Source organism: Aulonocara stuartgranti (genome assembly GCF_965226115.1).
Source record: "Aulonocara stuartgranti genome assembly, chromosome: 7".
Taxonomy (NCBI): domain Eukaryota; kingdom Metazoa; phylum Chordata; class Actinopteri; order Cichliformes; family Cichlidae; genus Aulonocara; species Aulonocara stuartgranti.
In genome coordinates, this window is record NC_138945.1 from 2,751,262 (window position 1) to 2,777,757 (window position 26,496).

General features: G+C 44.3%; 1 protein-coding gene across 1 annotated transcript in view; it reads left to right on the top strand.

The window, feature by feature from the left end:
- Positions 1-817: 817 nt before the first annotated feature.
- Positions 818-26,496, top strand: part of LOC309710873 (polypeptide N-acetylgalactosaminyltransferase 18-like) — a 193,807-nt gene continuing 168,128 nt past the window's right edge. Inside the window, exon 1 of the mRNA XM_082540699.1 lies at positions 818-1,325. Within this exon, the coding sequence (XP_082396825.1) occupies positions 1,076-1,325 (250 nt within the window). The 5' untranslated portion in view covers positions 818-1,075. The remainder of the gene's footprint in view (positions 1,326-26,496) is intronic.

The following is a 26,496-nucleotide window of genomic DNA, read 5'->3' on the forward strand; positions in this document are numbered from 1 at the left end:
TTCTAAAAAAAAAAAAAAAATCAAACATGTGATGGCCCAATAGCTGACGAGTTGTGTTTTGATGATGCGTGCTCGGAGCTAAATATAACTCAAACTAAATGAAAACTACAGTGAAGCGTGTGAATAGTTGCTAATATTCAGGAACAGCCTCTGATAAAACAGCTGGCTTTAATGGAAAACACACGTGTGCACAAACGCACAGCGTTTACTGAAGCTTCAAATATGATCTGAACTGAACACCTCTGGGATGTTTCACCTTTAAGCTTGTGCACGATAAGTTTCATATTTTTATACTTGCATTTCAAAGTTTCTCACATATATGTGTGTGCGCGTGTGTGTTCATCTATACATATATGTCTGATGCAGATGATCTTACATTAATATAAATGTGACGTGTAGTGCGAAAGATGACCTCCTACTGTGACTTGGATGATAAAAAATCATTTTCTCAGTCATGATTTTTAATAAAACAGGAGTGAAGCTCACTTCCTGCAGTCCCAGCACAATCTGTCACCAAACTGCTCACACTTGAACCCACAGGCTCACCTGTAGACTCACCTGTAGACTCGGCGCTCGCGCACACACGCGGTATGCCGCTCCTTACTTACTCGAACCGGTTTGGTTTCCGTTACCGCGCCGCGCCGATCGTCACTGTTTGGGCCGTTGCACTTGAGCTTCCTCACATTCCTCCCCTCCGCCCTCCTCTGTGCGCTCCAGCTGTGTGTGGGGGCGGGTAGACTCCAGCAAACCCCTCCTCCTACCCTCCTATTGGGCTGTGCAAGGGCTACGACGCGGTGGGATGGGTTGTGGGGGGTGGGTTGCTGCGTCTCACGGCTTTGCGGCTGAACTCGCCGGTAGTTTAGCGGGACACCGTGTTTTCATCTCTGGGATTAAAACCTGAAGTATCGCTCGTGCGGCAGTGGAAAGCGCTGAAAGCCTCCGGAGGATGTGGAGATGCTGATCCGGGCCCGTGAGCGCGCACAGGCGAACTGACTCGCTCTAGTTCCGTTTGGAAACATTTCTCGAGCGCGTCCTCTCCTGGCATCCACCTGCCTGCCCATGGAGGGACGTCGCGATGCTGTGCACAAGGAGAACTAAAACTTTGGTGTCGACATGCGTAATCCTGAGCGGTATGACCAACATCGTGTGCCTGCTGTACGTCGGTTGGATCACCAACTACGTGGCCAACAGCGGTCCTAAAGTTGCGGAGAGCGGCGGCGGCGGCGAGGCGGAGAGAAAGTTGGAGGAGGACAGCAAAGGTGAAACCCTGAGGATTATCGAGAGGCTGGACCGGCTGGAGAGCGTCGTCAACGAGCACATTAAAGGTCAGAGCAGCCGCCGTGGTTACGGGAAAGTTTGGAGCCTCCGGGGAAACGCCGGGCTCGGCGTCATTGTAGGAGCAGTGCGGAGTGATAAAGCTGCGATCCCCGCACAATAATCAGTTACACGAACATTTCTGCTGTTGCTTTTCTGTTGATGTAACCGGGGCTGAGCGACTAGTTAAAGGGTTAATCAACAGATTAGCAGCTAATGGAAATATTTGAGCCCCATTTGTCCAGCGCGTGTTTCAGATTAAAGTCACAGCTCCACCTGTGCACCGAGCCTCACGGAGACTGCTGCAGTCCATGTGATTATTTGCAACATGCAAACAGAGCCTTTTAAATGCTGTGGAAATTTTCCAATGTATCAGACCTGCTACCCAGATCTCATTAATAAATTAGCATTGATTATTTTATTAACAAAGAAAAACAAGAAACTGTCACGTAAGCAGTAGAAAGCAGACAAATATGTAAAGTATGGAGACTGTTTTGCATACTTTAAATGCAGAAAAAGAGCTGTGGAGCAATTTAATTACGCAGGCAGGACCCACACGGCCCTTTTTCCATCTTACATTACTGCAGATCATGTTTCAGCAGCCATGTGCTCCTGGCTCTGTGGATGACTCTTGCTTTGCCGTCCTGTACATCTGTGACAGGTCACCCTGTTTCTCATTGGCTGTGAAATAATTGCGGAGCCTTGTGTGACATGTGGTTTATCAGTTAAAGTTAGCCAATAAGCCCTACCTTCGCCACCACAGTGCTTTAATATTATAGTAGAGCAAGAAAACCTGGAAAATTCACATGTGAGAAATAAAGTGGAGACGTTCCCCTGCTGCTTAAAGGAGGCAAATCCATGAATTTATCCTTCTCTCACAGCTGCCTGCAGGTCTTGGAATAGCAGACTTCTACACATGTTTAACAAAACATCGAAGCACTGTGTGGCTGCAGAGGGAGCTGTGTATCAGTCCACCGGTGGTCCAAGTCAGAGTGATTACAGAACAGTAAAAGTATCACATGATTCCACAGATTCTCATAAGGTGTGAGCTCGCAGCTAAAGTGCCTCGATGTGCCTTTTTTAGGGTACAGCTGCTTGTCGCTGATGCAGAGCCCACTGAGGCTGTGGGTTTCAAAGATTTTTGTGCCTGAGTGACACAAACAGGGAAAGCTAAAACGTCAATGCACTCCTGCTCGTATTCATATCTGTGCTAAATGGTTTCTGTATTATCTGTAATGTTGCAAGTTCTTCGTCTGCCAGTTTCTGTCAGTTCTGGACTTCATGAAACACCTTAACATCCAACAAATGTTCTCACTGTTCAGATCCAGCTCTGGTGAAGGCAACCAGTCCTCTCTCTGAAAGGATATTTAGATCTGGCTCCGTGTTAGCATTAGCCGACTTCTCCCAACAGATGGTGGTCGGGGTGAGGAATGCTGAAGCCATAAGTCTGTATAGTTGTGTGTTACCAAAGCATTCCTGATGTGGGACACTTGTATCCTAGAGAGAGCGTACCATAAAATAATGGTACAATGCTTTTAAATGGTGCAAAGTTGGTTACAGAGTTACACCCTTAATTTATTTTCTATGCAGTACTTTTCCCTGTTAGCTGGAATCCAGGGTGTCCAGAGAAAGAGTCGACCCACAACCTTCTTCCTGTGAGGACGCAGAGCCAACTGAATGAAATGTGTGCGAAAGCCTTTCATTTAATGTGACCTCTCCACCTGATAACCAGTGAACAAGCATAGTTTCAGAAACTAGAAGGTGTTAGCTTGCCAATTATTTGCCCTTGCAGGTACTGTGCAGTGAGGGTTTCCTTTGGGTATACCAGCAGGGTGAAAATTCCACATAAACCAGTAGATGTGCACCCTAACCCCATACTGACCAACAACAAGAAAACCCTTTCAGCTCTGAAAAAGTTCGGTCCAGTGATTTGCTCTGGGGGATCACATGTATTTCCAAAGATGTGATTTTGTTAAGGAGCATAGTGCTTGTTATTTGTACTTGAGTCCATTCATGCTGCTAATATATGCATTTAGTGGCGTCTGAGCTGAGTAGAGCCTCAAATCCATTGATAGTTAATGTCCCACTTTAATGTACTATTTGTGTTTGCTTCATCACCCCATTTAAAGCCCTCTCTGGACAACTTTTAAAGTCCAACCTATATTCAGGAACAGATTAGTTCAGTTGTCTAAAAGCGTCATCGGTGTCAGAGCTGGATAAATGTTTCTACAGCTGTCTGAATCTGTGGACGTCTTCATTAAAGGAGACCGTTCATTTCCAGCTCTTTATTTTTATTCTAGGGATTTTATTTCTTTGTTCACAGTTGAAAATAATCCTTATTTCATGCAGGCCCTCAGCTCGTTCCTGCCTGAGAGCTGAAGCCGTCATAAACAGACGTTTCAAACAGCAGGTGTGTGTGCTCACTGATGACCAAAAAAGGATTTCTCCTGTCTTTGACATCATAAGCAGAACACTGCTTTCATATCTGCACATCTGTAAATAAAGTTGACCCTCCTCATTCACCTCGATTCGACTCTTAGAAGAAAAACAAAAGCTTAACACAAAGTTGTATCAGTGTGTTGATTCCTGACTTAGATGCATCTCCTAAAAGTATAAAGTCTTTCACTTCATTCATTGCACCTGCATGATAGGTGTGAATGAAACTGACAGAAAGGAAACTTTGCATACAGCACAATGTTGCACGTGGGGATACCTTTGACCAATATTCTGACCGTTTTCCTGAAGCAACATTAGTCATCGTGTTTACCGGACACATCTGTCGCCAACATGGGTGCAGTCGGGTTGGTAATTTCAGCGGGTCTTTGCGAGCCGGATGGTTATGCAGACAGGTGTGCTCTATGGGCGTCAGCGGCCGTTGCATTGTTTTCTCTTGGCCTTCGTGCATTAATTACGCTGCAGTTTGCTGTGTGTTTTCAGGCATTTGAATGAGTTAGCGGTGTTGCTTTATGCTACAGACACAAGTCTAAAGCACTCTCTGCATATGTTCTTGGTTAACATCACTTGCCCTAAAGCTGATCCGCTTTGAGGGGTGCGTTTGCAGACTAAAGCTGTGCCAGACGTTTGGATTTTGTTATAAATCTGTCTTTAACCTGGTGTTACTCATCCAGCCTCATCCAAGACACTGCAATCCGCGCAGCGCAGGAAGCAGCCGGGACTGGCACGTGCAGCCGCGTGGTCAGGTGCTGATTAAGGGAGCGCTTCATTCGTTTTTGCTTTGCATTCTTTTGGCAGTGCATGGATTTTCAGTATCGCTCGATCGCAGTCGTTTCACTGTGGGAAGCCAAAATCGAGATCAAGATTAAAATTTGATTAATTGTGCAGCTTTAATACAGACCCAAGAGAAGAAGAAAAACGGTATCAATCTGAAGCCTGAAGCTTCTGGCTCACATGGATTACCTCGACATGCACTGACATCATTATTTCAAATTAAAGACATGTTTAATATGAGGATGCACCGCTGGAACGGTTCATATATGACAGAAAATAAAGAAAAGAGAATAGGTTCACCCCAAAGAACTGAGTTTTCTATGTTTACTAGCAGCGAGTGAGGATTTTATCCATCCGTCCATTTTCTTCCACTTATCTGGGGCAGGGTCGTGGGGGCAACAGCCTAAGAGAAACCCAGACCTCTTTCTCGCCGGACATGCCTGGAACAGCTCAATCAGGAGGCAGCAAGCTGAGGGGATACCTGCCCGACCCGCTGCCTCTCACCAAGAGCAACTCCAGACTAGGACCGAGTCCGTCCCCTCTCCAGGAGACTGGTTCCAGAGCCCAGGCTGTGTGTCTAGGTGAGCTAGACTATATCTAGCTGGTACCTGTTAATGTCATGCAGTAGCTCAGGCTCCTTCCCCACCAGAGAGGTTACGTTCCATGTCCCAGTCACTAGTCTCGGTAGCTGGGGATCGGTCCGCCAGGGTCTTGACACCTGGCCCAGCACACACTGCACCCGACCCCCTCCGCAGGGTGGGCCCATGTCCCCTGGCTGGGCTGGGCCCCCAGGCGCTCGTCCTCGGGCACCCTCTCCAGCTCTGGCTCCGGGGCGGGGCGCTGGTAACCCTGTCACAGGCAGGGTGAACTGTTCCCTAGATTTCACACTCATAGAGATTTTTTTGAATCGCTCTTTGTGTGGTCCCTCACCCAGGACCAATTTGCTGTGGGAGACCCTACCAGCGGGCAAAAGCCATCCAACAACATCTACCCAGGATTTTATTCATTGATAAAATGATTCCGTGATACAGACACAGAGGGCTGCTACTCCCCCTGGATACTTCACATTTTAATTATGCTCCTCGGAGATGTGCATCAATGAGTCAACAAAAATTAAAAAGTGGGGCAAACTCTTTCCGTATCCTCTGCTAAATGGGACAGTACATGATCCAGTAACTGAGCGCGGGATTTAGGAGAAATATGCACTGCTGAGTTGATTAACACCGGAGCTCTGCTCTAATGCCAATAGTCGGCGAGAGAACGCCATTCCTTGGAAAGATAAGGGACCTAATTTATCAAACATCTCTGAGAAAGACTGTTGATCCAGGATTAATTTTGTGTTTCGGATGAGCTCGTCGAGAGCACGCTCCTAATCAGAAATGCTGAATTAATGCTGTTGAGAGGAAAAACATCATTTCTCATGCAGAGATGTATAACTGTGGTTCGTTTGTGCAGGGAAAAGATACGATTTTGCATCAGTTTTAAGAAAACTAAAGAAAAAAGGTTTTTTGTCTTGCATTTAAAATCATGAGAATGTAAATCATGAAGTTTCTGAGAAAAGAACTACATTTTATTCGAGCAGTATTTTTATTCAGAGCCTTTTTATTATATATAAAAATGGACATTTCATTCACCAGTGACCAGGAGAGCAGGCCTTTCTTTTTATACCTCTGCTTCAAACTAACTTACATTTCTGCACATTTTAGATGGGAAATAATGCAGATTTTTACCAAAGAGCAGCTGAGAAAAGCAGTTCATTCTTTCAAGCATGACCTGCTTTTTTTTTTATATATGGATGGATTAAAATCTCAGGAATTGAAAGAAAGCTGGCTGTTGGGTCAGATGTGTGCCTACAACAGGGGGCAGTCTGTTTCCACTCTGGACGGGGATATTTAAGGGTACTGGCCCTCTGATTCAGAACCAGTTTCTCACAAGTGGGCAAAGACGAGTGAAGACGTCACGTTGTTTACTGTGGCAAAGAATTAAAAGCAAATCTGAGGAGATGCACACTTTTACACACGCCTACATATTCTGATTTAAAGCAGCATCTGTGTTTTCTAATGCGGCTCAGAGTCTTTGTGCAGAGATGTGGGTATTATTAAAGCACACTCATCATTAATGCGGAGAATGGCAGGCTGATGGTTTACTGAACTGTTCAGAAGCGGTAATAGAATCTGCACAGGCTTTAGGGTTACAGCGGGTGAGCAAACTTAGCCTCTGGAGTGCTTGGCACTCTGCTCTCCTCCACTCTGCTCAGCCCTCGGGGCCGGTGCCAGATTACATTATCAGCCAGAGGCTGATGTGTTTACGTGTTTATGCATTGTCACTGATACAAAATGACCGGACTGCAGCACTGGCATGCAGGTTTGAGGATAATACGGTGCTCAGTATGCAGCAGAAAATATACTTCACAGGCTTGACTTTCATTGGCATTGAATTGAAAGCTGACTGAGAGGGTTTGTAAAGTTTGAATGATTGATATATGAGCATATTACTAATACTCAAAAGCACTAAGGTTCCTGTACTTCTGACATTTTAATGGTGGTGTGAAGACTCAAAGCAGCAACTGCACATCGTGCCGTTTCAGGATCTCAGACTTGTTCTGAACTAAGACCTTAAATCATTGACTAATGGACCCCAGTGTTTTCAGCACTGTCTAATCTCATGAATCAGTACTGGAAGATCAGGCTAACTCATCAAAGAGCTCAGAGGCACTGTCTTTTAATAGCATTTAACATTCTCATGGCGTGCTCATGTTTAACCTAAAAAACCAATCAAATCAAAGTCTTCCTTTGAGTCTGAGTATGCAGTGGTCAATTCCAGAGGTTTGTGATGTAGATGAGTTAAGGACAAGTATGTTAAAGAAGCTCAACTAAAGTTTTATCAAATGCACAATCCTGAGTCACATGAACCAAAAACAACACCTCAGATAAAACCTGTTTGAATCCAGGACGCACTGCGTCTCAGAGTCATTGGAAAGTTATCAGCCCATTGAATGGTTGTCATCTGTCCAGTCAATATAATCATTCATAAACAAATATCGATAGCTTCCCCTCCCTGAGCCTGGTTCTGCTGGAGCTTTCTTCCTGTTAAAAGGGAGTTTTTCCTCCCCACTGTCACAGACTGTTTCCTCATAGGGATCTTCAGTTTGTTGGGCTTTTCTCTCCAGTATTGTAGATCTTTACCTTATGATATTGAGTGTTTTGACCTTAGTTGGGAAGTAAGATTATATAAATGGAACTGAACTGAATTAAAATGCAAATAAAAATCCACAGGTGGATACTGAAGTCGGGGACACAGCCCCCAAACATGGCGAGCTGTGACTCCCAGCTGTCTGCTAGGCCTCAACTCCACAAATTCAAGTGACTGACGTAGGTGACTCAGCTGGGTTTGTGGTCTTGGGACCTCTCGGAGCATTTTTAACGGAAATTGAATTTATCTTCCAGTGGTGTTGAATTTGCCGGTTGGAAAATCTTATCACTCCACTGGAAGTTGCCAGTAGTCCTCTCAGCTTTTAGCTAACCTCACACGCTTGGCCATTGTTGGCAAGTTTGACTCCAGCTCAGGGCCTAACATCTGTTGGCTACAATACATGCTAGGCATGTGCTGGTAGCCAACAGATATCTCCAATTTAGCCACCAATATGGTAGCAAGAAGCGTATTTAGTGATACTAGGATAGAAGAAAAGGGTGTTCATTCACAGAAGCAGCCAGTTGGTCAGACTAGAATTATTTAGGAGAGTCAGGAAGACGTTTATCTTTGTTTCACGCAGGATCACATTTATGTAGCACATCAGTCTCACACTCTGCTGTCAGTCTCCTGGAAAAGGTCACAAAGATTTTCTCTGACAGTTTTTTTTCTTTCCTTCTTGAACATCTTTTCATTTTTGACACATTTGACCTTCCTCCAATTTTCACATTCAACATTGTTTTTTTCTTCTTCTCTGGTCTGGGATAAATTTCTTTTTAGTCAAAACTTCATCCAACTATGGTTTCATTAAGATCATAAAAAGACACTTTATAATTTCATCTTCTGTAAGAGCTCTGCTTTTATTATTGACTAGTTCTAGAAACTCCAAAGCTGATTTCTTTGTCTTTATTTTCTTTTATTTGCCCGATATTGTTTCATCTATCTTTATGCAGCTGATTAAATTTGGTAACAGTTGATGATTTAGTTGGCTGAAAGGTGAGATGATGTATAGTATTTAACAGTTTATATGAAGTAAAAGCGTAGGTTAGATAATCCCAAGATCTTTAACATTATGTTGTTGATTTATATACTCACAGATGTCTTTCTGGACCACGTAATGCTGAACCCTGCTGGCCTCCAAAAAGAAAACCACATCTCAGTTTTAGGCTGGATTTCCGTTTTAGTGAGCTAAGCAGAAATGAGATATCCCGACTCTGCCGGAGCATATCAGGTGATCCCTCTGGCTGTTGCCATGTTGCGTGGCAGGCTTTGCAGAGGCACAGGTTAAGCAATGAAGAGATTCAGGTCAGCAAGCAGTGTGTGGCTTAACACATTTGTTTACAACCATCCATTTCTGCACCGTGGAGCTGGTGTTAAGTGAGCTATGCATGAGTGTAATTATGGAGACGTAATATGTGTTCTTGGCCACTTGGTCTGCTCACACGTGACGTTTTGATTCGTGCTCTGCATTGTCTGTTTCCACCCTGCCAACAGACTTATTTTTAGGAGTTTCTTTATGAGTCAATGCAAGCTGATCCATGTTGACAGTGTTCAGAAGAGGAGGAGGGTGGACTTCTGAGACTCTGTGTGTGTGTGTGTGTGTGTGCGTGTGTGTGTGTGTGTGCGTGTGTGTGTGTGTGTGCGTGTGTGTGCGCATGTCTCAGTGCAAGTCGGGCGTCTTCGTGTCATCAGAGGTGCGTGGCATTGGTGTGAGATCTGATGCAGGTGTCAGCGCTTGTGCATTGTTGCATGAAGAAGAGCATCAGCGTACCATCCTGTCCTCAGTCGGTTCTGGCTGTCATGACACTGCAACACTGGGAGGTGCGCTGGGAAGTGTGTAGACAGAAATCAGTTTTTGGATCTCTTTTTTTCCCCTCATGGTCGTGCTCCAAGATGCCCGAGGATAACACAGAATGATGCTACTGAGCGGAAGAGCAAAGGGAAGAAACTCCTTCGCCTCCCTGGAGAGGTTACTTTCTTTCCTGTGAATGTTAAAGAGCTGCAGGTTCCTCGCTCTCACACGTCTAAAATTCAAAGGGAAGGTGCTAGGCCAGGTGTGATAGTTTTGCAATGACTTAACCTTTAAGTCCTTCTTTGATTGGTCAGATGCAGGAGGGCGATACAACTCCACGAGTGCCACTTTCTTTGAATAAAAGCCAGCAGAGTTTGTAGCGCTGCCTCCCTGCGCTTGCACTGCCCTGAGCCCGACCGCAGCGAGCACATTATTGAGTTACGCTGTGACTGGGCGCAGATCTCTGAAGCGGGATCTGACCTGCGCACAAAAATGATATTTCCTGCTGGACACAATCTGATTAATTTTTTTTTTTTTTTTGGCCTGTCCCGTTTGGCTCTTTTGCCATCAGAATTGTTGTCTAAAGGCAAAGAAAGATGCCCAACGGATTTACTTTACCAAACTGACCATCCCAGCCTTGCCGTAATGGTCCATTTGATTCACCTTTTATTGTTTATTTTATTTTCACTTACTGAATACGGGACAGACTTGACTGGGGGAAAGAAGGGGAGAAAGAAAGAGGGAAAGAGAAACAGCTGAGAAGAGGGACGGGGGAGAAGGGCAAAAGACAAAAACCAACAGAACGGGCAGAGAAAAAAAAATGCATATATCAATCACCTGGATCACCTGCTGAGAAAGAAAAAAGAAAACAAGCAGAAGAGAACAAGAGTAATAGAATAAACAACATCACAATGATATATGGGAATATGACAGTAAATACTAAATGTTAAACATTATTGTGCAGCACATAAGATCAACAGAACACAGTGTGCTTTGAGGTAGGAGCCAAAAAGGGTGTAGTTTGTGGGTGTGATCACCCGTGTGTACACCTGTGAGCATGGACGCGCTTGTTTTTAAAAGGTTCCTTCATGTAATGATCTGCTAGAGGGTGTGGGGGGGCCACAGCCCCGTCCTCCAGGGCATGAAGCAGGTGTGGAGGAGATCAAAACTCCAGACATCCAGAGGCCCCCAGAACACAAGAGACCAAGGAAGACCAACAGAGGGGCAGCTGCGCCACTGTCCCGGAAAGAGCTGAGGAGAGTCCCAGATGAGGGCTCACTCAGCAGCCGCGGAGCAGAAGCCAGGGGGAGTTGCAGTGACGCGCCCGTGAGCTCCGCCGGCAGCCAGCTGCGCCTGAGTGACCGAGCCCCAGGCCGAGAGGCCGGGGGCACCCCACCTCCGAAGTGGCCCGAGCGAGCCCCAGGCTCCAGGCCCCGATAAGCGGCCGCCAAGGAGTGAGCCGGTGTGTACCTGGACGCCCATCCCCGGACACAAAGAACCACCAACGCACCGATGTCTGAGGGGGTCCGCCACTGGCAGGGGAAGTGGTGGTAGGGGGAGATAGGCCTCCAAACCTTGGAGGGCCTGAGATGTCCCCAGAGAGGTGGCGTCTCATACCCAACCTGACATATAGACACAGACATACAGGCACACACAGATACAAACATCCATTCCCACCCTCATGCTCTCATATGCACTTACTCCACACTCAACCAACGTGGAGACAGACATAAAGAGACGTTGTACACACGATCACACTCCCCAAGCGTACTCTACAAACCGGGTCTAGGTGCCCCCGCCCCTGGAGGGGGGAACTGCACCCAGACCCAGGTGGTGTTTCCCTTTTCCCTGCGGTGGGGGGAGGCAGACCGCCCCGACTCCGCAGCAGCAGGAAGGCTCCACACTCCAGACCGCAGTCGGACGGCCAACTCCTCCTCCTAGTCCTAGCCCCCCTGCTCCAGCAGGTCGCAGAGAATGGGGGTGAGAGAAGACTCCAAACCTCCCTCCACCCGCTCATTGTAATGTTGATGCATGTGTGTTCTAAGGTGCATTTAAAACCCAGGAGGGCTTGGAGCTACCTGCCAGAGAGCAGCAGGTAAGCGCATGGTCCCTCCTGCTAGCCCTCAATGTCTACGTGTATTTAAAATTGAGAGGTGGGCAACGATGCCAGGGGTGGGGTGTACACCCTGATGGTACTTTGGACTCCGTGTATCGTGCCCACCCCCAAGATCCTATATGTATGTGTAATGAGAGTGTGAGTAATGTGAATGTCTAAGTTGTGGGATAAAATTGAGGCAGAGGCAGCCAGAAGGGGACAGAGGGGGGGGGTAGCCTCCTCTGCACCCTGGTGACATACCCCTACTCCAAGGCCCTGCATGTGTGGGTGGTTGTGGTGGAGCGGGAAGAGGGAGGCAGCTGGAGATGGGGAGGGAAGGAAGGGAGGGGCAAGTGACCCCTCCCTGGGGCCAGCTCCCCCGCTGACCCCAGTAGGCACCCCCATACTCCGCGACCCGCCAGGGAAAGGGGGCCCAGGCCCATCCAGACCGGGCCCAGTGCAGCAGCGCCGCCCGGCCCCACAGAGCCCGGGACAGTCCACCCAACCCCACCACAGAGAAAACTGCACCCACCCCACCATCCACTCATCTTCCAGACTACATAAGACAATAAACACCCAGGCTGAGATCTTCCTCCACCTCTCCTGTATCTCCCCCTCCTGCAGAGGGAGCTCCTGAGGAGAGGAAAGCTCCTGCAAGATGTGACAATCTCCCCCACCAGTTGAAGAGCCCCCCAGGTGGCTCGACGCACCGGCGGCACCCTGCTCCAGGGCTGGGCCCCCATGCACCCACCCGCCCACAACCCCGGCAACACACCAACCAGGACCCAAGCCCCCGAGGCCCGGTCCGGGTCCCAGCCCAGAGACGGAGCGCCCCCAGAACCTCACGCCCATCCCGGACCCACCCAGGGGCAGCCAGGCTACCAGGTCAGTAACCCACGTCCGTCAGCACAGACCCTCCCCTAGCCCCGCTGCACGCAGCCGCGAGGAAACAGTCACCTGAGAGCCAACAGAGCCCCTAACCGGACATGACCGCTACCCCGGGTTGAGCCCCCCAAGGAAGATGCCTCCGGGGAACCCCCCGACGCCCTAAGCCTGTCCCTACCCCCACACCAATCACAACAGTGAAGGCGGGACCAAACTATGACCCCCCACCCCCACTAGGTGATGGAGCTGATCAAAGGAGCCCAGAGCAATTGATCTGATGTGGTGGCAGAGGCTGTATCAAGACTAATGTAATCTAATAGATAATTTCTATATTGGTTAGAATTAAGATTATTTTTATTTTTCCAGTTCATGAGGACTGTTTTCTTGGCTATGCATAGGGCAGTGAAAACCATATGGGCGATATTCTTTTCTGAAGTGACATTATCTAAGCTGCCCAACAAACACACTAAGGGGGAAGTTGGAATGTTACATTTCAGACACTTCGATAAGTCTTCACATATCTCGCGCCAAAACTTCTGAACTGGTGGACAGAACCAAAGAGCGTGGATATAATTGTCCGGTGAATTGGTTTGGCAGTGTGAGCAGTTGTTGGTAGACGAAAAGCCCATCTTGAACATCCGATGACCTGTATAGTGCACTCTATGTAATATTTTGTATTGAATTAATTGAAGACTGGGATTTCTAATTAGATGAAAGGTTTTTAAGCAAATCTGAGACCAGAAGTTTTGGTCTAAGTTAACTGATAAATCCGCTTCCCATTTTGCAATAGGAAGTGATGTTGATTCATCTGTTTTAGAAAGCATTCTGTATATTTTGGATAGTAATTTGGGGGGTTTAAGAGTAAGAAATTGAACCACACTTGGTGGTGTTTGTAGTTCAACTTGACCCGGTTTAAATTTCTTTTTTACTATGGATTTAATTTGTTGATATTCTAAAAATCTTTTCTTGTTGATCCCATATTGTGTAACTAGTCCGTCAAATGAAATAAATTCTGTTCCTTCTAGTATATGTTCTAAATATTTGATTCCTTTATCACTCCAATCTGAAAAGTTTATCATATTATTGTTTTGTAATATGTCAGGGTTGTTCCAGATAGGTGTACGTTTGCATGGGATTAATGAAGACGCCGTCAATTTTAGAAACTCCCACCATGCTGTCAGAGAAGAGCTGATGTTGATGCTTTTAAAGCATTCATGTTGTTGGATGTTTGAGCTGATAAATGGTAGGTCTGAGATCTCTAGATTATTGCAGAGTGCTTGTTCTACATCTAGCCAAGGTTCATCTAAGAGGGTGTGTTTTAGCCATCCTGAGATAAACTGAAGCCTGTTGGCTAAGAAGTAGTGCTGAAAGTTAGGCAGTTCTAGTCCTCCTTTATCCTTGGTCTTTTGTAGTGTTTTTAAGCTTATACGTGGGGGTTTATTTTTCCAAAGGAATTTGGACATACATGAATCTAGAGATCTGAACCAATCTTGTGGCGGTTTAGTTGGGATCATTGAGAATAAATAATTTATTTTTGGTAAGACCATCATTTTTATAGCGGCAACCCTTCCCATGAGTGATATGGGTAGACATTTCCATCTAGCCAGATCATCTTCTACCTTCTTTAAAAGTGGGATATGGTTTAATTTAGTTAGATCTGCAAGCTTGGGAGAAACATTAATACCTAAATATTTTATATTTCCCGATTGCAGTGATCTGATTAAATATAATTACTAAACTGTTTCATAACCTCTTCCACCAAATTGTGTTATGTGCCAAGTAGCCTCAGGAACCAAAAGGCGCTTTATTTTTATTTTTTTTGTACTGTGCTTTCTCTTCTTTGGTGTCATGAAGGGTCATTCCATATAAACTCAGCCAATATTCCACTTTTCCACTCAGAATCATCTCTTGCTCTTTCTCTATTTTTATTTATTTATTTTTTATTTTTGAGGAAAAACCTGCCCGAACCTGATGTGCACTTGGATTCAGCAGGTCCCTGAAGCCAAAGCATTGTTGTTGTATAGAAAATGTCTGGATCACTGTGTCTTTTCTCATATCTTCTCACATCAGATTAGTCTATTAAAAATAATTTCCCCTTCGAGGTGTAAAACCACAGCGCACGATGATTAGTAGCATAGCAAGACTTTATAACTGACAGATTCCAGCTGTGCAACTGTAATTAGATTTTTTTATATCTAAAAATGCATTTAGACATTTATACTGTGACGGTGTACAATCTAAGCTGACAATGGCGAAATTTAGGGATTTAAGACCAATTCACAGCACGTCTGCTGCAGAATCCAACGCTGCATACTTTCTGGCCCAGGATTTTATTTTCCAGTGGATTCTGCATTCAAAGACAGCAAAAAGATGAAGGTGAAAATAAATACAATCTGCTGTGTGTGCAATCTAATGATTGCATATATTGCTTTTTAGATGGGCAACAAAATTTACTGTGTAAAAATGGAGATGCTGAAAATCCCCATTCGTTAGATTTTATTACTAGATCGTTCCCAGCGCCTACAGTGGTGGTTGGTTCAAACTCGTCTCCTGTCTCTTTGTCTCTTTCTTGTCTCTTTCCTGTATCACTGCCACATCGAGCATCGTCTCTTTTCATTCATGTGCTGCTGTGTCGGCATAACACAAACCCAAGGCTGACTGACTGAAAGCCGCCGCTTTAACGTCTCGATGAAATCGATGACGGCTTCGACATTTTCCACCTTTTATGTTGGAGCTGTGGTTTGACTGGACAAAACAAAGTATTTACATATATCTGCTTGGACTCTGAAAACTACTGGAGAGTATATTTACAATGTTTTAATTGCTTTATATGCAGAGTACACGATCACTGTGTAGCTTTAGAAACCAGATCCTTTGTGATTGTTTTGTCATTTCCAGGCTACTGAAGAACATTTAGGCACACCAAACTCTTATCATTCAGAAAGACTTTTGAAATAATATTAATTTGAACACATTGTAGAAGCTCCGTGGGGTCGTTGTTTAGCAAGGGAAAGGACCTGTTTCATCCTCAGTCAAACATGTGGAGCTACTCACTGTGGCGAGCAATAAGGCAGTAGCTTCTGTTTGTTTTAACACATGTTAATAGAAATAAAATTCCATTATTCACTGGACACGACACAATCAAACAGGAGTGTGAAAACATGTGAACCAAACAACGAGCATTATAAAAATATCGGATGGACACATTTTAATTTAATTGTATTGATTCTCGTGCAGTTTGGACGAAGCGTCTGACTATTCTCCACACACACACACGCACACGCACACCTTATAGACGTCTCCTTGGCAAAACAGTAGCACTGTAATCAGCTGCCACGGGTTAAGGGGACACCTCTAGAATTGTAGCTAAAAATCTGTGCTGGGTTCCACTTTTAAAGACGGGGCACTGCACTCGCACACAAAGGAAATGATTATAAATGCGACGTTCATCAAGTTTAACTGGCTGCCATTGTGAGGAACCCTTGATTAGTGCTCTTTAACTACAGCCTAGCATCACTTCAGCCATGTGTAATCTGAGGTAGTAGATTAATAGAGCGAGGGAGAGTGTCCTGCATGGGTCAGTGTTTGTTTTAATTTTACTGACCCTTTATGTAGTCATGGTAAAAAGAAAGTACACCCTACTGCAGCTCTATGGGTTTATATATCAGGTCATAATAAAATAATCTGGTCCTTTTGAAGGGTTTAAAACTAGTCTAGTGCAATCTAAGATGATTAAGTGCATGCCATTATTTATTTATTTAACAAGACCATAAAAGAAAAACATTAAATGTATTTATCTGGATGCAGAAGCAGTGAAACTAAGTACATCCTACTACTTCCCCAAGAATCAACAGGGTCAGCAAGAGCTAGGAGCTAGGGCTGGGCTATATCATACCGTTCACGGTAATACCGGTGTAATTTTGGGCAACGATAGGAAAATGAAATATGGCGATAGAATGTGGGTAAAACGCGCATGCGCAGTGCCTTTGTTTCCATACGCACATGGCGACGACGCAGAACGAGAAGAGCGAAAGCAAATCGTTGAATGAAACGATGAACCAGAACTGGTTTGTAAAAATGCTGCAGCTTCACTGGTGTGGAACTGGTTCAGCTTTCGTCCGTCAGATACACAACAAAGCACTATTTTTGGTAGCGCATGCTAGCGGGCCGTCGTTATTACCGTGTTGTTTGGAAAATACGGCGCACTTAAAATCAATCCTTTGATTTTTCTGAAAGTCGACAGAGCCCCTTATAATCCCGTGTGCCTTATGTATGAACTCTGGTTGTGTTACTGACCTCGAAACGATTTTATGTGCACGGCGCTCAGAAATCTGTCAGATGTTTCAGTACGACTTTGCTGAGCTACGAAGCCGCACCGCTTGATGGATTGTCGGAGCTTTACGGCTATCGTAGGCGGAGCGATACGTACTGCGCTTAAACATAATATTACCGTATTGTGTGTGTATAACCTCTTTTTAAGTTTTGTGGATGTTATACATGGTTATGCTGAGGATGTGTCGGCCAGTTTCCACTGGAAATGCCTTTTGGTTAAACTGTCAGCGAGGAATTTGCATTTGCACTGTGAAATTTTATATAACTTTAATGCAGATAAAAAAAAAACAGCTGCTTGTTTAAGTGAAAATACATTGATGGGTTTTTTGCACTAATAAAGTTGTGGAGTTGTAAAGTATTTTGTCTCGTGTCAATTATATCGTCAGTTATGTCGTTATCGCAAATTTTCAAATCTATATCGTGATAAATATTTTTGGTGATATCGCCCTGCTCTACTAGGAGCTGCTTATCACAGTCGCTTCATTAACTGATCATCAGCAGATGTGAGTGTACATGAGCAGCTCTGTAAAAGCGGAGGTTGTGGCAGTTTGCAGGTGTGCAGCATGAAGGTGCCCATTAACACAACGCCAGGGAGGAAAGAGACGATCATCTCAGAGATCATCGCAGTTGCCATCAGCCTGGGAGGGTTGTTGGAAGTGACTGATGAGGTCACACTGAAAATGAATGCTTGAAGCTACTCAATCATGAAGTGTGCTTAGTTTTTCACACACTGTATCTGTTTTAACGGCTTAGATTTGACTGAATAAATGACACAATGTTATATATGATATGTTGTTCTTCTGAGGTTGGATTTAAATAAGTTTAGAACCTGGCAAGCATCAGAGGATGTATATTTTTATGACATCATGACATGTAAAACCTTAGAGGTGAAAGAACACGTGCTTTCCTCCTCACCTGACTGTATGCTGGTAAAAAAGAACGATCAAAAGGAGAAAAGTTCATGATCTTTACTGACACGCTGTGATATCTGATACTTGGTTGCAATTTCAGAACAACCTGTCAGCAATAGTGCAGACATACAAAGAGGATTTATAGCAAATGCATACATACATTTAAAACAGTGCCCCAGCAAACAGACAGGCATGCATGTCTCAGATCAGCACATCACACTGAATAATGGAACAGTCGGATGTGAGCATTAGCTGAGTGAGAGTTGGGGATGTGCTATATGAACACGATGCAGGCTGGATTAAACTTCTCTTCACATCAGTATCACAAACGTCACGCTGATAGTTTTATTGCTGCAGCGCTGTCACAAAGTCATTATTGGCTTAAAAAGGGTTTTCCAATATGGCATCACAACTACAAGAAGCACGCTAATACAGTGAGAGACATAACTGCCTGTACAGGCTGTTAAAAGAACACGGTGTATACACAAAGAACTGGATTTTCAGGAGTGGATTTGAAGAGTGGACAGGTCAACAGTCTGCTGCAGCCTGTTATTGTTTGCAGCAGCAAACAATAACTGTTGTTGTTGTTGTTGTTGTTATTTTTCCACAAATACAAACTGTTCAGCAAACAAGGCCATGATTAGTTAACAGTTTATCTGCAGTTGTTCAGCTGGTAGCCGTTTGTCCCTGAATCATCTACACTCTCTGTGTCGCCCTCAGATCCAGAGAGTATCTGAATGCCACACAGTGAGACTTACAGCAGGATCGCTCTCCTGCTCTGAGTGAGGCAGACAGTAACGCTGCCCTCTCCCACCACCACCAGAAACAGAAACGGAGACAATGCACTATTGATTTTCACAATCAGATATTTTAAATTATTATATAATCACATTTGGCGTATTTGTTGACAGCTCCAGTTTGTACTCATATCTAAACGGTGACGAAGCCACTCTGCTGACTTTGTGCAGGTGGTTTTCTCCAGAGACGGGGCTCCGAACAGTTAGCACCTCGTTGAAATGAAACACATTTGGCTGAACGATGTGTGGGATGTGAGGATGAGATCGGAGCAGCCGAATGTTCTTTTAAAAATTCGATGTCATGCCGTCGCAGAAGGCAGCTCACACAAGGATGAGACAGACAATGAGTAGAGTGTTTGTGCAGGGAGCCTTGACAGCACTGAAGCTCACTTCTTGTGTCTTGAGACATTTATAAACACCCAACACGATCACTATGAAAAGCCTGTGAAGTTTTCCTTATTTTGAAAACACAAAGACTTTCCCAAACTGCTTGCATCCCCGTCATTGAAAAAATCTTTAATTATAAGGATTTAAGCACATACAGAAAAAACACAACAATAGTGCCATAGTTGGCTTTGCAGCGTTTGATCTCGGATAGTAAGTGATCTGAAGCTTATCAGTAGGAGCCACGCTATCAGCCTCTCGGCATTTTGGCTCCGCAGACACATTTTGTTCCCTCGTACGAAGATGATTTTGGTGAAATATACTTTATTTTTATCCCCAAATGGTTTGCGGATGCAGCTGAAATAGCACTGATATGAAGCATCACTTATTAGTTACAACAACGTGTCATTCGCTGCCCTCACTTTACGTTCACGCTGCATCAAAGCCCATTTCAGGCAACAGAAGTCCAGGAAGAGCTTCTGAGCTTTGAGTCTTAAAAGTTAATTTGCCAGCTCTGGCTCTGGTGCGCACCTGCAACTTAACCATGATCACGCTGTGTCAAAAGCTGTCGAAATCCACATTCATCCCTCTCGCTTGGTTGGTCACAGCTGCTCTCTGTGACCGAGCAAAAGTTTTATGCCCGCCGGGAAGAAGTCTGTCTGCAATAAAGGTGTAATGCTAGATTCACTGTCGGTTCGCCAATACAAAGCTATCAATGTTCAGGTTGAATTAAAGAGCAGCTTATTGCCCGATTTTTACCTTGAACATGTCAGCTTTACATACCGAATAAGCCCTGAACTTGAGATCACTGCAGAGCTAATCAATGATGACATGCACTGGTTCGCATGTAGCACTTTTCTACTCGAGTGCTCGAAGCGCTTTTTACAAGATTCCCCATTTACACCTAAGTGCTTTTTATCTAAATGAGCACATCAGGGAGGTTCAGCGTCTCGATCAAGGAGGCAGACGACCAGTCTTCCAGTTAGTAGATGACCTACTCTGCTTCCTGAGCTACAACCACCCAATATGTAGTCATACTGTGGTGGCCTTTCTAATATTTTGGCATCAGATTATTCACTTAAATTCAGCTTTATTTATATAGCTTTATATTGTAAGATAAAGACTCTACGCTAATACAGAGAAACCCCAACAATCAGACGACCCTGCTATGAGTAAACACTCGGCGACAGCGGGAAGGAAAAACTCCTTTTTAACAGGAAGAAACCTCCAGCAGAACAAGTCTCAGGGAGGGGCGGGGCCATCCGCTGCGACTGGTTAGCAAGCTGCATCCATAAACTGTACAGGTGCATTACACAGACACAGACATCTGCTAATTAACCTCCTAAGACCTGAACTCTTTCATAACATGCATTTTTAATTTCTCTTTGCTATTTGGGCTGATTGGGACCTGATGAATGTAAAAACAAAACTTACCAGATTTGTTTTTTTTATTACCTGATTTTTGTTTCTGAGAAAAATTAAATCCACGTATGAGGACATTAGTTTTACATTTTGACAGAACAGTGGCAGTATAACGTCCTCGTAAGTGGATGTCAGGCCCTTGTTGAGCAAAATTTAGTACAGTCCAAAATGTGATGCCCACATATGTGGATGCCAGGTCCCTGCAGGTTAATGCTAATTAAGATGCTAATAAAAAAAAAAAAAGGACTTCTGAAGGAAATTGCCTTCCCGGGTTTCCTCCGTGGCGTGAGCGATAAGCAGAGTTCTGTCCTTTCCTTCTAAGATTCCTAATTATTTAAAGTAACACTCAGGTATGCCATTCAGCTGGGTTAGTTACGACGTCGGGAGCAGCTTGGGAGAACAAGGAAACACAGACTGCTTCAGGTTGTCTTCCCAAATCGACTCAAAGGTTTATTTGATACACAGCAGTTTATATAGATGAAAAAAAGGTTCGTGTGTCAGCTTTCCCAGTTCAAACCGGTACAGACCAAATAAGGAAACGTCTTCCTGCCTTGTGAGCCAAGAAGTATCCTGTGTGTAGTTTATCAGTTCAGCTATAATTTATGATCATCCCAGCAAAATACACTCCTAGACATAAAATACAGAGTTCTTTCATTAGTGAATTCTGAAACAAACCACCTAGCCTTTAACGAGCCTTTTCCAGGAGATAAAGAAAAAGGGAGGATGGGAGTAAGGAAGTGGTCTCATCTCTGTGGTGTTTTCGACCTTGGGGTACCAGCTTGTGAGTCCTACACATTAATTCTTGGGTCACAGAGAAAGAGAAAAACAACTAGTAGTTGGGCCTTATTGAGTAACAGTTTTCCTGTATAAAACAATATCCTGTAAATGCTACTATGGTATCAAAATACCTAACAGTTCCCCTCTTTTATTATTTTTAAAAATAATAACTCAAATAGAAAGGAAAAATCACAAATGTAATAACATAATATAAAAAGCAAATCATAAAATGTAATAGTTCACAACCTAATGTTCAATATACACATCAGGAACATCATTGGTAACATCTGACACATAATCTGGGTCAATTTGTGCCAATTGCAAATACATTGAAGTAGCTGTACTAGTAGCTATACGGGTTATCATTGAACGTACACAGGGTACCACACAACAGACAATAATCATCAAAAACATGCTGCAACGGTTACAAAGGCTACAATTAGTTCCTTCCATCTTCCAAACGTGTCCTGTAGCCACTTATGTAGCCACTGACCGTGACCTGTATTGGCAATTAGTTCTATCCGCAATGCTTCAAGTTTATTCATAGCTTGTGTGAATGAACCGTTAGGGGCGGTATTATTGGGAATGAAAGTACAGCATACATCAACGGTTACTAGACCACAGGTACCGGTCCAATCAACAGGTAAAGCTAATCTAAGAGTATTATTGCACAACCAATAAGCACGTGGGATTGGTCTAGTTAGGCGCGTGACCATGTGTGATTTAACTAACTCCCCCCAGTCAGTATCATTTAAGACACCCTCTGGGGGAACAATGATCGATTCTCTGCTCGAACTTGAACTGTGTGTGTGTTCCTCCAGATATGATACAACTTCAGCCATAGAGACAGCTAGCCATGTCTCATTACAGCGTGCACCTGGGGAGTCAGAGAAGAATGTATAGTTATCCTTTGTATAATCTATGTGTGTGTCTGGGCCAGTTAACTTTAGTCTGCGCAGACATATCATACTAGTATTAAAATGGAGAGGGATCTGTCCTAAGGGCAGTGAGGGCTTTAACCTATTCTTAGGGCGTTTCATTGGGGCGCAGGTCCCTGCGGTGTCATTAGATAACTTCAATAATTCGCCTAATGGAGTCTCAGGGTTAGTTGGTGTGTGTGTGTGTCTAAGTAGGCAGTCGAGAGGGCTCAGAGTCAACTGTAAAGCGTCTTTAAAGAGAGCATTATTTCCGCTGATTTTCTCTAGTCCCTCAGTGAGGGGGAAACCGGATATGGGGTATCCTACTATTACCTGTTCTGGATTAGCCTTTGAACAGACATAACAGTTACTGTTTCCTAAATCACGAGCGGCTGTTCTGGCATTTTCATACCAGGCGTTAGCTCCTGTTCTAGAGGGTGCATAAAATGGTTTATTAGTGGCGTCTATGTTGCTATTTACTGATTTTAGGGAGCGTGAGGAGTGCATTAAGTAGGTGTCTTGCAAAATGGAGCATGAGGTATAGTCAGCAAAATATGACCTGCAGAAATGTGAACATGGTTGCAGTCTACAATACAAAATAGCAAAGAGAAATCCTAAGGTTAATGCAGTAGATATGATTAATAACCTAAATATATAAAAAAGTATATAAGAAAAACAGTTCTTCAGTCGTCTCCTGGCCTGGTCCCAGGTTCGAGAGACATTGAATAAGCGTCGTATGATGACAATGGGCATTTCATTTTCTCCATTATCAGGATGAAATGAGTCTAGCTTTATCAGGTTAGACATCATGTGGTACTTTTGGCTTTCTGTTCCTGCTGGATGTTTGAGTACCTTGTTGTTGTTCTTTCAGACGTTGTGTGTTAATCAGTGATTGCGTGTGTGCACTGGATCCGGGCGCTGGCTCGCCTGAGATGTCATCTACCCGTGTGTGTTTATTTGCTCTAGTTCCGGGCGCTGGCTCGCCGGAGATGTCGTCTGCTTGATCCGACGCCTGAGATGGTCCGATTGGGCTGGTCTTAACCCTGCTGGCATGAATCCACTGAGGTTGTCCGTCTGTGAGGATGCTGGTTCTTCGTCACTGCCAGTAAAGCCTGGGGGCTGGAAAACGCGGCCTCCCAGAGTGTCCTTGGTTTTAGTGGCTTCTCCAACATGCGTCTCCTTGTCTCCACTGGTGGAACTGTGGAGGGGAAAAGCTGAGAGAGACAAACTTTCTGATAGTTATTATTCAGTTTTTCTACCAGGTTGTGAACATCAGTGGACAATGCAATATACATCACCTTCTACTAGCGGTGCCCCTCTGGAAGCTGACCATGGTGTTGGAAATAGTCTTATTTCAAATGGAGATAATTTGGTTACTGCAGATTGAGTCATTCTAATCTCACACAGGACTTGAGGAAGTAATTTGACCCAGGTCATTAAAGTTTTAGCACACTTTTGAATTACTTCTAATGTGAATGAAGATCCTCTATCACTGTTAATCTGGTGAGGTATTCCGAATCTGGGTATTATTTCATTGCTCAACTTTTGACAGACTACTTCTGCAGTTTCTTTTGAGGTTGGATAAGCTTCTACTCATTTACTAAATTGATCCACTATTACCAGTAAGTACTTGATGCTTCCTTGTGCTGGCATATGTGTAAAATCAATTTGTAATGTATGAAATGGAAAATCTGGTTGTGGTAAATGCTGATGTTTCGCTTTTGATTTTCCTACATTAGTTCGTGCACATGTTAGACAGGTTGCTAATATGCGTTTTACTGCGTGTGATGTTTTCTCAATTACAAATCTTGATTTTATTGCCCCTATTATCCCTCTTTGTCCGACATGACTCACACAGTGAAAATGTCGGGCAAGGACTGGCATCAGGGAATATGGGAGGGCAATCAAACCCTTAAGATTTTGTATAAGCCATCTCTGTCATCTAAGGTACAGTCATTATTCTCCCAATAGGTGTAATCACATGCAGAGGCTTGCTCTTGTATCAATTTTAAATCAACATTTGTGTCTAAATAGTCTGGGAGTCTAACAAGTGGCAGCTGTAGGGGCACAGATAATACTTCCTGCGGAGGTGGGAGCTGTGATGCAGCTGCAGCCTTGGCTGTCACGTCTGCTAAGGCATTACCTGTTGCTTCGTCTGTGTCAGCTGTACTGTGTCCTTTCGTTTTTACAACTGCAACGGCCGATGGCAGCTGTATAGCCTGAAAAAGTCTTTGAACAAAATCACAATTTAGCAATTTATTTTCCATCAGCAGATCTAAATCCTCTCTGTCTCCACAATGTGCCAAAGTCATGCACAACGCCAAATGCATAGCGGCTGTGTGCGTAAATTGTCACATGCTTATCCAAATGTAGCTCACAGGCGCGTATTAAAGCCATGAGCTCTGCTTTTTGTGCTGAGTGAAATGGTAATGAGTGAGCCTCTAGTATGATGTCAGGCACTGTTACCACTGAATAGCCACAAAGAAATGAGTTGTCATTCGGCCTTGAACAGGACCCGTCCACATAAACCGTGGCTGAGTCTGGGATAGGTGTTTGCTCTAAATCTGGACGTGGTGCTGTGGATTCCTGTATACGTGTCATGCAGTCATGAACGTCAAGCCTGTCTGAGCCATCCTGTCGGTCAGAAGAACACAGCATAGGATCAATAAATGTGCTGGCGAATCAGGTGTGCTGCTCGCTTTTATAGTGAGATTTGCATATGTTGTGTAGTTATGTTTGCTAGAATGGTCGTGACCTGGTGATTGGTGTGTAGAATAGTGTCATGTGAGAGTGTGAGCTTCCCGCAGTCCCTTATCATGATAGAGCAAGCTGCTACTGCCCTCAGGCAGGCCGGCATTCCTGAACAATTCAGGCAGCACCTTTGAGTGGCGGAGGTCAGCACTCCCTTTAATGCATTGAAAGAGACAGTCATTTCTGTGGATCACAGTATTCGAGGAGGCTTGTCTTTTTTTACAACAGTCACGCAGAATGTGGTCATGAAAAGAACAGTCTGGTATCCACTGTCTGCAATAGTTCACCATGCCTAGGAAGGACAACATTTCCTTCTGTGTAGTGGGACGAGGGACGGAGGTCACAGCTTTGACCCTGTCTGCAGTCATGGAACGTTTTCCGTGAGACAGTGTGAATCCCAAATATTGAACAGAAGTCTGACAGTACTGCATTTTCTTTGCAGATGCTTTGTGGCCAGTCTTTTGGAGGTGCTGGAGAAGCATGTGTGTAGTAGTTTGACACAGTTTTTTCACTTTCAGCACAGAGGAGGAGGTCATCCACATGTGGATCAGGGTGCAGCCCTGGAGGAGTGGAGCACCATTGAGAAAGCAGCAGAGCTGTCTATCATGCCTTGGGGCAAACGAGTCCAAGTGTACTGCTTATTTCTATGTGTGAATGCAAATAACGGCTGTGTGTCACAGGTACTGAGAAAAAGGAGCGGAGCATAAATCCACCACGGTAAAATGTGTATGCAATGCATGTCAATATGCTGTGAACATCTGAAACGAGAGGTGGCAGAGGAATGTTGACTGCATTAATTTGCCTTAAGTCTTGTATGAAACGCCATACGCCAGGTTTGTTAGGCTTTGGCACAGGATTGACAGGAGTGTGGGCTTTATTACTCCTGTAGTCAATAAATCTCCTATCATGACATCTAGGACTGCGGCTTTTTCCGTGGAAATGGGATGCTGCTTGACATATACTGCTTGTTGTGTTTTAATAGGTGTACGTGATAAAGTGTACAGTCAATAAATCCTATATCATTCTCACTTTTTGACCACAATGTCATATTCTGGTATTCAGCTGGCAATATAACTGCAGAAATAGTACAGTGGATAGGGTAGGTTAGATCTATGTGTCGACATGGTGTAGTTATATCATAACCTATGTCTGAGTTATGTGACAAAATCACTGTTTGACCTTCACTTGTGTGAGCAGTTATCATGTTGTTGAACAGTGTGAGAGAAACAAAAGTGTGGCTCCCAGTCATGGGATTACCTGTTAGTGGCGTCTGTACACGTTTTTTTTTTGCACAGTGTGTGACATAGAGTACCGGACAAAAAGGATGTTGAGTTCATTCTCTGCTGAGGGTCCAGCTGACACAGAGGATGTTCCTTCTCCATCATGTCGGTACATAGGGCAGAGAAAACATAAGCTGTTATCAGTGTCAGCAAACATTTCACCCTTTATGTTAAATTAAATACACAAATTCATTTTTGCTCTGGGTGTCTGCGGCTGCTGGAAAACTGAGCTAAATTTGCACCTCTAGCTTGTCCAACAGTGCATAAAGCGTTTTATGAATACTAGGATGGATTCATCAGGCTTCTGTTTACACATAGTTACTGCATTTAAGTCAATTTTGTCTCTGGACATTGTTAGCAGGAATTTCTTTAGATTCTTAAAGAAATCGGCGACTTTGTCATTATTTACCCTCCTTTTGTCC